The sequence below is a fragment of the Ciona robusta genome, chromosome 3, assembly GCF_009617815.1.
Source record: "Ciona robusta chromosome 3, ASM961781v2".
Classification (NCBI taxonomy): domain Eukaryota; kingdom Metazoa; phylum Chordata; class Ascidiacea; order Phlebobranchia; family Cionidae; genus Ciona; species Ciona robusta.
The window spans coordinates 1,036,557-1,049,776 of NC_143237.1; the positions used below are offsets into that span (position 1 = coordinate 1,036,557).

At 33.2% G+C, this 13,220-nt stretch overlaps 1 protein-coding gene across 10 annotated transcripts in view; it reads right to left on the minus strand.

Annotated features, from left to right (window-relative positions):
• Positions 1-13,220, minus strand: part of LOC149737456 (nesprin-1-like) — a 151,789-nt gene that overhangs the window by 48,820 nt on the left and 89,749 nt on the right. For 9 of the 10 annotated variants that reach the window (XM_089875520.1, XM_089875519.1, XM_089875517.1 and 6 more), the window contains 24 exons: positions 12,874-13,075; positions 12,219-12,373; positions 11,713-11,823; positions 11,258-11,410; positions 10,815-10,979; positions 10,214-10,408; positions 9,720-9,881; positions 9,218-9,396; positions 8,670-8,844; positions 8,083-8,376; positions 7,404-7,626; positions 6,904-7,070; positions 6,482-6,659; positions 5,917-6,037; positions 5,382-5,487; positions 4,787-4,905; positions 4,346-4,553; positions 3,985-4,212; positions 3,409-3,507; positions 3,005-3,122; positions 2,078-2,283; positions 1,555-1,697; positions 1,075-1,264; positions 603-796 (listed from right to left, as the gene is read on the minus strand). In XM_089875520.1, coding sequence (XP_089731646.1) covers positions 603-796; positions 1,075-1,264; positions 1,555-1,697; positions 2,078-2,283; positions 3,005-3,122; positions 3,409-3,507; positions 3,985-4,212; positions 4,346-4,553; positions 4,787-4,905; positions 5,382-5,487; positions 5,917-6,037; positions 6,482-6,659; positions 6,904-7,070; positions 7,404-7,626; positions 8,083-8,376; positions 8,670-8,844; positions 9,218-9,396; positions 9,720-9,881; positions 10,214-10,408; positions 10,815-10,979; positions 11,258-11,410; positions 11,713-11,823; positions 12,219-12,373; positions 12,874-13,075 — 4,091 coding nt within the window. The remainder of the gene's footprint in view (positions 1-602; positions 797-1,074; positions 1,265-1,554; positions 1,698-2,077; positions 2,284-3,004; positions 3,123-3,408; positions 3,508-3,984; positions 4,213-4,345; positions 4,554-4,786; positions 4,906-5,381; positions 5,488-5,916; positions 6,038-6,481; positions 6,660-6,903; positions 7,071-7,403; positions 7,627-8,082; positions 8,377-8,669; positions 8,845-9,217; positions 9,397-9,719; positions 9,882-10,213; positions 10,409-10,814; positions 10,980-11,257; positions 11,411-11,712; positions 11,824-12,218; positions 12,374-12,873; positions 13,076-13,220) is intronic. The other variant, XM_089875518.1, reaches the window with a different exon arrangement.

The following is a 13,220-nucleotide window of genomic DNA, read 5'->3' on the forward strand; positions in this document are numbered from 1 at the left end:
ACAGTAGAGTTTTGGTTTGTATCCCATTTTTAGAATGAAAAAAACATATAGTGATATACATTAGAACAACAACAGCAAAAAACTCTGTTTTATTTAATTTTTAGAATGTAATAGAATGTATAATGCTATACAGTCAACCCCGCTTAATCGGCCCACGTTTAATCGGACCACCCGCTTAATCGGACCGCTTTTTCGCTGGTCCCGAATCTAAATACATTTTTACGTACAATCTTCTTCGGTTAAACGAACCAATAACCCGCTTAAACGGACCATTTTCCCACCAAAAAATATTCTTTATCGACGATCGGGAGCAGACGCGTGCACTATTTAAAGAGAAAAAGCGATGCAGGGGCCGGATTATGACGAACTTTGTTCACCCCGCTTAATCGGACCAGTTTGGCTTGGTCCCGATGTGGTCCGATTAAGCGGGGTTGACTGTACATGGTAGCAGCAAAAAGCAGCAACAGAAGACAGCTAGATTCACCCATACTATCAATAACAGAAGATTTTTCTTTTCCATTTTTAGAATAGAATAAAAAATATAATGCCATACATTGGTACCAATAACAGTATATTCCCCTCAAACTCTCCTTAATAATTACCTTTCTCTAGAGCGCACCATCTCACGAAAATGATCAATTCTTTGCCCGCTCTGTTGTACCAGTCGATGATATATTGCAGTAGCTTTCAATAACTCCTCTGGTTGCCATGGCTGCCCGGAACTTTTAAGACAATCTCTCATTTTCTCGATGTTTTCCAGCATTGCTTTTCGTTCAGAGAGAGAATCCTGGATTTTCTGAAAAAAAAAGAAAAAATCTTTCTAACAATTTCAAAAACCCTCTCTTTATTATATATATATGTTTAAAATTTAAACAATGTAATTCTATTATACATTTTGTACCAAATTTCTAAATTTACTAGCTCTTAAACAATATAAACCAGTTGAGAAATTGATATTTGGTTTCACTTATGTTTTTGCTGCATCATTCTTTGCAAAAACATATTTTTTCACTGAACAGGTCTTTTATAGATACCAAACTACTAATAGTTACTCATTTAATATGAAATACAAACCTGAGACTTCTGCAGCAGAATCTGAGCTTGGTCCGCAGTGTAACCTGTTGACATTTGATCAAGTTCCTTAATCATGGTTTGCCCAACTCCCAAGTAATCTTCCAAATCAGCAAGAGCTTGTGAATAATTCTTCCTTGATGACATCATCTCCAACATTCTGTCAGCTTTCTCTTTTGCAGCTCCGCAAACACTGGGGATTATTTTGATTTAAAGTTACATGTGTGGTAACTTGTAAGCGTACATGAAAACTGAATAAATAATTTACAAAAAACTGCAAAACATAAAACGCCTGTGCTATTAATTTTATTTTAATGTTACATATGGGGCAACTCCCAAGTGGACAAAAGCTGTATGAAACAGAACACCCATGTTATAACAACTGTAGTTCGTCACGAGATAAAATAAGTTATATTTATTAGATCAGTAAAAATCACTAAAATCTAACGTAAGATTTAACTTTTTAGCGATTCACTAACTTACTGATTAAACTGGTTTTGAATATTTTTCATTTTATCTGTGAGTAGAATTTGTTCAACATCAGATAGTTGTGGGATAATTGTAAGTGACTTGTCAGTTATCTTTGAAACAAGATCTTTGTATTTGGTTGATTCGCTTGTGATTGCCTGTAAGAGTTATAAAAATTAGTTAACCAAGGAAATATTAACACATTGAGAATTAATTTTGTAAATACTTTTAATTTAATAATAAAACAACAAAAGCAAATAAAAATGTTAGACACAAAATTACAAAACAAAATATTCATGATACAAAATTTACAAAACAAGCCAACAAAATGTCAAAAACAATCACTTGATATTTTCCTAGGTGAGTTTCCAGGTCTTATAATAAACAAATGTACAAATTAAATCAGGCTTTGATAATTATTGATTCTTTAATTTATAATAGACTTTTTAATCAAACGAGTACCAAGATGTCAGCAATTATAAAAAAAACATTTATTTTATCCTTGCACACTAAAGTATTCAATTTCAAAAACATTAACCTGATATTTCCCAAGATGAGTTTCCAGGTCGGGCAGGGAAGCTGCAAGGTTGACCTCGGGGAAGGTAATAATGTCGGCTTCCTTCAGCCATCTTGTGCATTGTTCAATATCAGCTTGGAAGAGCTCACGGTCAGCAAGAAGATCCTGAAGATCATTCAGATGTTTCTTCCATAGGTTTTCAACCTCAGTGTAACTGTCTTCCAGCCCTATTGTTTATTATGTTGTGTTAATTTGTTAAACACGAAATTTATAGTGAACACAAAAGTTTTAAAAAAAATTAAAAAAAAAAATTAAAAAAAGTGCCTTCGTTTTAAATTTTTATTTAACAAACTTAAAGTTGATTGTAATAAAACAATTTTAAGCTGAAGCATTTGTAGGACATTGTGGATAATTTGTTCTTGGGCAAGACACCTAATGGATATTGCTGTAATTTAATGGGTTGCCTAAATTCTCTGTGATTTTAACCCACAAAGTTAGGTCTTTATTAACTCATATCAGGCACGAGGTGTATACTACAGGGCACAGGACTTTAAAATTGACATCGCCTGTTAAACAAGGAAGTATTGCATTTAAGTTACTAAATGCTACAGATTTTTTATAAAAACCCTAAAAAATTAACACACAAAATTAGCATATCACATTTCCTGATAAAGTTTTGCCGCATGGCAGATGAAAAGACGAAAATACACTAAGTTTTTTTTTCCATATGAGCCGCTAAAAGATAGTTTACATTATGCCTGGTAGAAGAAGTAACAGAACGCAAGCAGAACCATCACCGTAAGTAACCCAAACCCACAAACTACAATCACTATCACCACAACTAACACAAAGGTTACAAGAAATGAAAACCAAACCATGTTGTTTTGAAGCCACCACGACATCCAGCACATCTAAACAGCTCCTGATGGCAGAAGCAACCATATATACCTGACAACTTGCCTCTAACACTAACACTCTCTGGTTTTCCTTCATAGATTATCTGAATACCCGTTGCAATCACTTCATCCACAGTTGTCTTGTGACGAACAATCTCTTTGTGCAGCATCTGCATGACATTGGTTAATGTAATATGAATGAAATTTATTTGTATCTTTGGTCACAATAACTATATACTTTTACTATCCTCCATTTTACAAATAAGCTTAGAACAATATTATCACAATAATCAAACTGCTAAAATTACCTCAATGTATTGTTTATATTAGCACTTTGTTTTAAAAATAAAATCTGACTAAAACAAAATCTGTGTTTTCCCAAGAGAATTAGACTTCGATACTTTTTGAAGCAATGTTCAAGTAAAAGTAGTTTTACAACAACTTATTCTAAGTCACCTTATGTTCTTGTATCATCTTAGCCACAGCATCAGGGTGTAATGGCAATGGTTGCTTCTTCAATAAAGCCTCTTTAATGTGTTCCAACCAAGCTAAAGCCTAAGTTGATATGTCATGTCATTTAGACAAAGTATTTAAAAGATCGTTAATAGGGAAAACACTACTTAAAAGTTTAAGGTTCGGAACTGAAATTTCAAATTTCATTCTATGTGACTATAACTGTAATAAATATTCAATAATACTTTTAAAGGATTTCGTAAATTAGTGTTTGGCTTAACATTAAACCCTGCTTTAAAAGTTTAAAAGGTCCGAAACTGAAATGTTATTCTGTATGACTACAAATAGCTTGTAAATAAATGCAACAGAATGCAGTTAAATATTTAACTTTATTTTGGTTACAGTTGTGTGTCTTATATGTGGGCTTTCATGGTATATTAAAACTGGCAGAAGATCTGTGTTTTATTCACAATGAAGTTATAAATATTACCTTGTAAATAGGAATCAATTATTATTTATATTAGGATTTGGTCAATTAGGTGTTTTGTTCAACATTAAACATTAAAGTTATAAAAATACCTGCTGTGACGTGGACCATAAATCTTTACGACGACCTATTGCATGACTTAGCGCGTTTGACTTATCATTAGCAGATGATTGAGCTCTTCGGAATAAACATTGTATATCGGTGATACAATCGTGAAGTTGGTCACGCTCTGTTGCACAGAGGCTGAGTGGTAACGTCTGGTGGCAACTCGTTAATTCACCGAATTCATCTTTCTTTTGGTTCAACTCTTTGCAAAGCATCTGTTTAATGGATAATGTATACAGATTAGAATGTGCATATACAATGTTTGGATGATAGACCAACTCTTGCCTAAATTCCAGGTCTCACCCACATAGAGTAAAAACCCAAACAAAAATGCATAAATTAACTCACACTGTGTTTCTGTCGGGCTCCATTCAAATCCTCCACACTTAATGTCATGGGAACAGGGTCGGCAACTTTATCAAGTAGAGCAACCAACCATGAACGTGTTGCGTCAAGTTGACGACGATAATCAACAAGTTCAAACATAGTTGTTTCAAGAAGTTGAACTCGAGATTGGAGTTTCTGTTCGGATTCAACCCAGCGTTGGTTCAGATGCCTGGTTAATAAATGGATGAATTTTTAATGACTACATATCAGTAATAAGACCACTTCCCACCACACAAACATATACAGTAAAGTTTTAACCAAACAATCTAAACTCAACAGAAAATGTGAAATATTTTGTAACAAGAAATTTTCAACTTATCTCGTTTAAATATGAAACTGCTTGTGAGTATCAATAACATCATACAACAACATTATATTCATACAAGCATTGTAACATCTTACCGAACTTTATCCTCCACCATTTCAGAGTCATGTTCACTCATACGAGGGGTTAATAAATCAAGTCGTTCTACAAGTTGATCCATCACCCCCTTTGCTTGTTGCATCTCAGTTACCAACAACTAAATATGAAAATACCAAATTAGAGAATCATTCTATTTGAATAAGAGACTGGTGATTTTTTGGAAGAGTATATATAGTAGGGTGGAGAAAGATGGGACACCTGTTTGTTCTATTTTTACGTCCCATTTGGTAGTAAACTAAATATAAAAACATTGTTGTTTCTACCAGGCATAATATAGTATTTAAGTAAATAGCTATTGTAATAAAGGTGTAAACTGTATTTTTCTTTTACTTATTAAAATTTACATGTTTGTTTGTAGTGATGATGTCTTGTCATATAGCGAATGAAACGTTGTTATTATAAAATTTAAAAACCATGTTATGGAATTAAAACAACTTTATATTTTAATATAGTAAGCTATTTATTTTAAGCAAAAGCTGTGATGTATCTTACATAAAGAATACAAAATTAGGACTCATCTTGGTACTAGGCTAGTTGGCTTAGGCTTTTAAATTAAACGAATAAAAAGATTACCTTTGCTTTTTCTAATCTATTCTCAGTACTGTCTGTCATATTCCTTGATATTTGTTCAGCTTCTGATTGGAATCTTTGTGTTAAAGCTTCTACCTCAGTCAGGTAGCTGTAAATGGTAACATTACTTTAGTTATGTGTGGAAAAGAGTATGATGACATTCTGTTACATCTGCTATCCAGGCAAAATGTAAATAATCTTTTAGCAGCTAGTTTCTTATATTTTTTATACCAGAAAAAAGATTAGTATGGTAACAATTTAGAGAACCCATAAGGAACCATTGATTTAACCAATTGCCGTTAAGTGTCTTGCCCAAGGACACACAACCACAATGGTAGCAGTATCAAGCCTTGAACCGGTATCCTTTGGGTTACAGGCGGGCACGCTTACCCCTGCACCCGGAGTAACATTCCAGCTACATTAAGGTACTTTTAATTAAAATTTCATTAAAGAGAATCTTGGTGAACAAAATTTAAAACAAAAACATTGACATCACAGTACATAAACAGGCAACTGCAATATCTGGATCCCATCTTACTTGTTAAAATCTTCAGTAGCATTGAGGTTTTTCTGCTGCATCAAGAATAAGTTGCTTGCCATTGAATGCAACCTCTCCCACTGACAAATTAAATCACTGAATTCATCATCGCTTTCAACATCTGTGAAAACGAATAACAATTATTGTTGTTTACTTTTTTGTTTAATAGTTCTATTCCATCTTTTGAGAGTGAGGTTTTACAGCGTGGCATGCCATGGGATCTGAGATTTAGGCCAGAGTTGGTGTATTACCCTGACACCCCCCACCTACCCACTCAGCTACTACACTAAGCTATGTTCCATAGTTAGCATAGTTTAGAATTACAAAATAAATGCAAAGAAGCTACATAATAGGGTGGGGAAAATGGGACACCTTTTTATTCTATTTAATGGTCATATTTGTTAGTAAACAAAAAAATTCTAAGAATTATAAAACCGTATCCTCACGACTCATATAGACCTTTGTTAACTGTTTAAAACGATCTGTATTATTGGATATTATGTGCTAAAGGTGTCTCATCTTCCCTCACCCTACTATACATACTACATATATACACTTTACAAACCTTGCCCTATTAAGCTTGCATATTTCTGCTCAATGATCATGATGACTGATTTCTTGTCACGAAGTTCATCATAGATATTCCGGCACTTCGTAGCATGCTCTTTAGCTGCTACTGATGAAGCTTCAGCATGAGCATCTTCAAGTTTATGAATGGTGGCTTCAGTAGCGCATAACCATTCCTATATTAGAAGGTGTAGTAAACAGGTGTACATTTTCAGAATAATCTTTACATTTTCAAAATAAATCTTTACATTTTCCAAATAAATCATTATCAGATTAAAACCGTTTTAGATTTTCAGAATAAGGAATAAAATATGTAGAAGGCATAGATTACCGGTTATACTGCAAGGTCCAGATCCTATATTTTTATATAAGCCCATTACAATATACATGCTGTAAAGCTTTACCTTAAAACTAATTTACCTTAAATTCTTGTTGCAGGTCTGTAGTTTTCTGCCACTCCATTTCTATGTCTTTTGCCTTCTCTAACAGAAGTTCTAATTCATCTTTAAACTGAATAAACTTTGTAGCCAATGAAGGGCCTTCCTCTGAAGCACGGGAAACGGCATCATCAATTAAAAGCTCTTTTCCTGAGAAAATATATAAAAAGTCACAAAACGAAAAAATAGCAAGGCAAAAAACTGAAGTTGACAAATTTGGCCACAAAGGGTATTCTTTTCTGCAAGCTGGAATTAGGATAAAGTTGATCAAAAGAATTAAGTGGTAGAAAATATGTCACCAACAAAAAAAGTCTAATGAACTACATTTTCCGAGATATACCTTACCAAAAAATGGTATCATCAGTCTCTTATTCAACTATCAGAAATAATTATATGCTTTAAGTTAGGATTTTTAGGAGGCTTATAATAAAAGCTAAATAAAGTTTACCAAACTTTGTAAAAACAGAAACCACAACTCAATACCTTTAACTTCTTCCAATGCGATTGTTATATCTTTCACACGCTGCCTTGCATCATATAGACTGGTAGGAGGGTAGGCATTTGCTACAAGCACTGCTGATCTACTTTCACCCAACCACGCATCAAGTTGTCCAATCCGAAGGCTCAAATCATGTTTACGGTGAACTATGTCAGTTATTCTCTTCAAAAGTTGGGAAGCAGCATCTTTAACACTATCGTATGTCGCCTGTTTATAGACACAATATAAAAGTTTTGTTTAATGTGTAAGAGTGTTCAAAAGCATCAAGTTTAATGCTAGTGTGTTTATAAATCAGAGCTTATCAAACTATATGCTGTATCTTACATTGCCTGTATGCATATCAAGATAACATAAAAATGGAGATTATTTTTATTAAAGGTTAAACATAAAGTTAGTATACAGTAATTCAAAGCAGCTTAACTTTAGCATTTAAAGTAATAACTTTTAGCAGTGTTTTAACATTAACAATAAAATGAGGTCATAATAAAAAATATTCTAAATGAAATTGCAATTCTTCTATTGAGTATAGACAGTTCCAAATGATTTGAGAAAATACAAAATCAAAATTATATTTTTAAAACTACATTTGTCTTTTTTATCTGGTAAAGTATTTTTACCTGCCTAAGATTACATGCAAACTAATGAAGTGTTGTAACAACCAACCTGAAGACTTGAGATTTGGTTTTGTATCACAACATCCAATGGTGCTTTGTGGTCCTCATCATACTCATTGAGGAGCTTCTTCCCAAGTGCGGATGTTGCTTGAACTTCACTCTTGAAATTGGCGATTTCTTCCTGAACTCCAGTGTACTCCCGGAGCTGATCTTCAAGATCGGATGGAGGAAAGGAGTCCGAGGCGATATCCTGGGAAGATGCAGCCATAATCTGGGAAGATTTACTGAGAAGCCACTTCTCAGCGGATTGAACAGCATCATGATACTCCTGATGTGTCTTCACCTGTGTTTGATATTTATATGTGTAATGTATAGTAAGGTGTATAAAACATGTCTTTTCTGTCCAGTTTAATATAAACATGACAGCACATATGTAGTATACGATTTTTATTTTAAATGTTTAGGTTTAAAAACTAAGACCATCTTCAATGTTGTAGGAAATTAAAATGAACAACTAAAATGAAAACACCAACAAAAGGTGCAAAGAAATGTATACCAACTTATGGAGGCAGATATAGTTAAACACATATTTCCAATTGTATAACAACTTATACACTGAGAAACTCAACCTATTACCTTTGCCTTTAACTCATCCACTCTTTGTTGGCTCATTGACATTACTCTCTCAAATTTCTCATTGATTTGTTCAATAACTCGAGATTCGCTTGGTTGTGTGAGACGTGCTGCTTTCACATCAATGTCTTGCAATGCTTCCTTGTGTTTCTTTATTTCTTCTTGATATCCAATGTATCTGGGGAACACATTGGTTGTTGTAAATAAATGAATGAATGTAACTTACTTAGTCTAGCGAGACGGTGCATTACAGTAGTTATAACGTAGGTGTCCTGTTTCATACACCTTGTGTCCGCTTACAATTTACCAAGTATGTAACTTATTTTCCTCGCATGGCGGGGCAACGACAGTTGTTATGACATGGGTGTTCTGTTTTATACACATTTGGCCAACTTACGAGTTACCACGTATGTAACTTTATAGGACATTGTCAGTCAACAATAGAAACTACAGGTATTGGTTATAAACATAAAAAAATATGTAAAATATAAAAAGTGTAATTTGGGTTCTATTCTTTCAGATTCACAAAAAAAATGGTTTCATAAAAATACCTTGCTAGTTGTGCTTTCTTTTCAAACAGTTCGTATTTAATCTCCGGCTTGACTTCAATCTTTGATGAAATTTCTTCCAACCACTGTTTTAATGATTCAGTAGAGCTCTCATACTCCACCTGGTGGTGAAGGGTGCGACGAAGCAACCTCAGTGAGGATTGTATCCTTGTGTATAGATCCTGAGATAGTATCATATAAGATGGGTGAATAAATGAATGGAACTTGTTTATCGTGGTGGGGCAGGGCAATGGTATATCGTTATAACACGAGTGTTCTATTTTATACACCTGTTGCTTGCTTTCAGGTTACGACATTTGTAACTTGGTGGGTGATTAATATTTTTATCTCATTTTTGGTTGAAAATTTAGATACCCATAAGGGACCACTCTGTAAACCAATTGTTGTTAGGCATTTTGTCCAAAGACACATGCCCACAATGGTAGCAGCATTGAGTCTCAACCAGTTAACTATAAAAGTTTGTGTTTTACAACTTGTTATTAACCTGGAAATCGTCATGTTGATTAGCAATCTGTTCCCTCATATCAGGTTGATGTTCACTCTCAATAACCAACAACAGTTTGCTTGACTTATCGGCAATTTGTGACAGAATAAGTTTCTTTGCTTCAAACTCAACAAGCAGGTCTCCAAGCTTTGAACAACTTTCCTAAAAGGATTAAAAACATTAACATATTTTTTTATTTCTTTTAATGCTTTGTAGTATAATCTTTTCTGAAGGTGCCTCACTTTTTGCAATATAACCAGGAAACATATAATCAGAAAACAGGCAGATATTATTTATATTTAAAATCGTTGGATAAATTTTGGAAATTCAATGCTTTATTTCTTAAATTATAACAGCCGTTTAACAGTGTACATTGTCCAGCCAATACGGTATTCAGGCTATATCATATGAATGGGCTGTCATGCCTATATTAAGACCAAAAAAAACTGTTTTTATGCACAAAAATAAATCGCTTAAGAGGATTCTATTATTACTTGTGTATTTTCCGAATGCAGATTCTCAGGTAGAGTGTGAACCACAAATCTTTCCGATGCATTCGTCAACCACTGGTCAAATGAATCACTCTGTTCCTGGTAATCTCCTTGTAGTTGAAGAGTTGATGAATATGATCTCAACTTATCTTTGCTTCTCATCATCAAAGATTGATATCGAGAACTCAATTCAGCAACCTGTTCATGTTACAAGGGTAATTATAGATAGTACTGTGTGGTAAGATGAGACACCTTTAGCACATAATATTCAAATATCCTGTTTGTGGTTAGTTATATATTTGCGGTTGCCACCAGGAATATTGTAAGTCTAGAAAAGATCTTCTGAATTTTTTCACTCAAAAGGTATTTTTCAGAAAAAGAGTAAAGGTCAGATTAAAAAGGTGATTAAACATAAAACAAAATATGCAGAAATGGCAAACTCATTAATATTTGTTTGCAACTTGTTTGTGTTACTAGTGTCAATATTCATGTAGTTATGTTTGTAAAAAGGCTAAAAGTTTACATTGTTAAAATATTTTCAAAAGCAAAAAAAATAAAAAAAATATTCTGAAAAGAAATATTCAATATTATTTTTTGTCCATACCTGTTTGCTCATACTTCCATCAGATGGCGCACAAGAGTCAACCAATATCTGTGCAGCTTTGTTCAGTTTTTCCAACTTGTTCTGATTTGCTACAATTTCTTCGCTATATAATCTGTAACGCTGAACTGATTCTTTGTTCTCTTCATAGTTGCTTGTCAAGAATATCTGAGAATGGGATTTTTGTTTGATAAATTAGTCTTACATATATACTGAATATAAGGACCTTATTCTCAATTGTATACTAAGTATATGCCCACCTTATACTCATATGGGTAAACCAAGTATATAACACCCATATCTCTTTACCATTTACATAATACACTCCAAGTACTATCAAACATAAGTACTTCTCTTCGTTTTTAAATAACATGATCTTCGCTACCATTTTCGAATAGACCAATAAAGTTATATTATCTATATATGTTATTGCCACAAGAAGGAACCTGAGAATCTGGACATTGTTCCATTGCGTTTATCCAGTCGACAAACTCAGCACTAATCTTCTCGTATTTTTCCGTTTCATCCAAAATCTTTTTGGTACGATTGATCGCAGATGAGAGTGAGGTCCGATAAGAGCTCCACTCCTCTCGAAGATTCTGTTTATTAATGATTATCAACAAGAAGAAAACATTCTTATGATAATGTTACTTTCATATTAAAGTTACTAAGTATTAAAAAAGAAAAAGAAAGTCTTTCATAATATATTTAGATTCTTTTACTTTCAAATTAAGGATCCAAAGAACACACAAGTAAAGTAAGTGTTATATCATTTTTTCTGCGACACAATTGTGAGGAATTCTATATTTATACTTAACATTTTTTAACATTACATTGCCCTTATGTATGAGGCTAACAATTATAATCAAGTACAACAATAAGATGTATACAGTATGTTAACCTGTAGCTGAAGTTTAACCGTTTTATCTCCCGTGCTTTTCTTCCCAGCATTAAATGCTTGCTTTAATTTTTCTTCTCCTTCTGGTATTTCTGCTTCAATAGATTTTAATTTCTGCAAAAAGGGGACATATAAATACTAAAATATTTAAACAAACATATATTTTAAACTAAATTTTTTGTGCTTTAGTTTTAAAATTGTGCTTTAGTTTAAAACAAAATATTACAAAATCTTTAATACAAATTTTAAAAAACAATTAAACAAATACATATTTTAAAGCAGTACCTTTAAAGAAAAAAAACATATTTTAAAAGTTAAAAAAATATTTTATAAAAGGACAAATTAGTCTTTGTTACTCCAATAAAAAAAATGTTTTGTAAAAACTAAAAGATCTATTAAAGTTTCAGTAAATCTAAAACATTCTATTCTATTGTTCAATGTAGGCCATTGAACCCGAGATTAAGGCCAGGCTTAGCCTATTGCCCCCAAAATCTGAGATATATCCAAACCTTTAAATTTTCTTTCATCAATTCAACTCCACTTGATTCATCACCAAGTTTGAATAACTCAACAGGTTTCCCAGAAAACCAGTCAGTGAATACATGGAGAGCCTCGTGGTAGGACTTGGTGGATTCTGCAACACTTTCAGCTTCATTTAAGAGTTCTGAAAGTAGGAAAACATGTGGTTAGTGACTTTAGTAATGAATCTTCCAGTTTCACTCTTTTTCCGTTTCAGTATTATCTAAACATTTGATTTTACCCAAGCTAATATTGCCAAAGCCAAAAGCTAATATTGAATTGTTGCTCCATGCAATAAATAAGTTATATTCGTTCATTCATTAGCCAAACATTTGATTTTACCTAATATTGCCAAAGCCAAAAAGCTAAAATTGAACGTTACATATGCTGTAACTTGTATTATTTACATTATGCCTGGTAGCAGAAGTAGAATATAATCACAATTGGTTAATACATGCGGGTACAAGGTGTATGAAACAAAACACCCGTGTTTTAACGACTGTCGTTGATAAAGTAAGTTACATACGTGGTAACTCGTAAGCGGGCACGAGGTGTATGAAACAGCACACCCGTTTTTATACAGACTGTCATTGCCCTGCCAAGCTAGGATAAATACATTACAATACATATTCAAAGTCTATTTACCTTGTGCCATGTTTAACACTTCTTGATATAGATCACGTAACTCAGCTGTATCCACCCTTGTTCCCCCAGCATCACCCGTCAAGCCAGCCACATTGTTTGCACATTGCTGAACTTTCTCTATTGCCGAGGACTTGAGTTTTATATCTCTGTATAATGATCGGTATTTCTCGAGATCACTGAAGGTAGATTCAGATGATAAGTTCTAAAAGAAAAAAATACATTAATAAATTACATAATTTTTTAGCAACTAGTTATTTTTTTAAGCAAATAAAATATAAGCTTGTAGGCCAACGCTTAGAAACGTCGTTACATTAATAAACTACATAATTAACTAACTATTTAGCCAA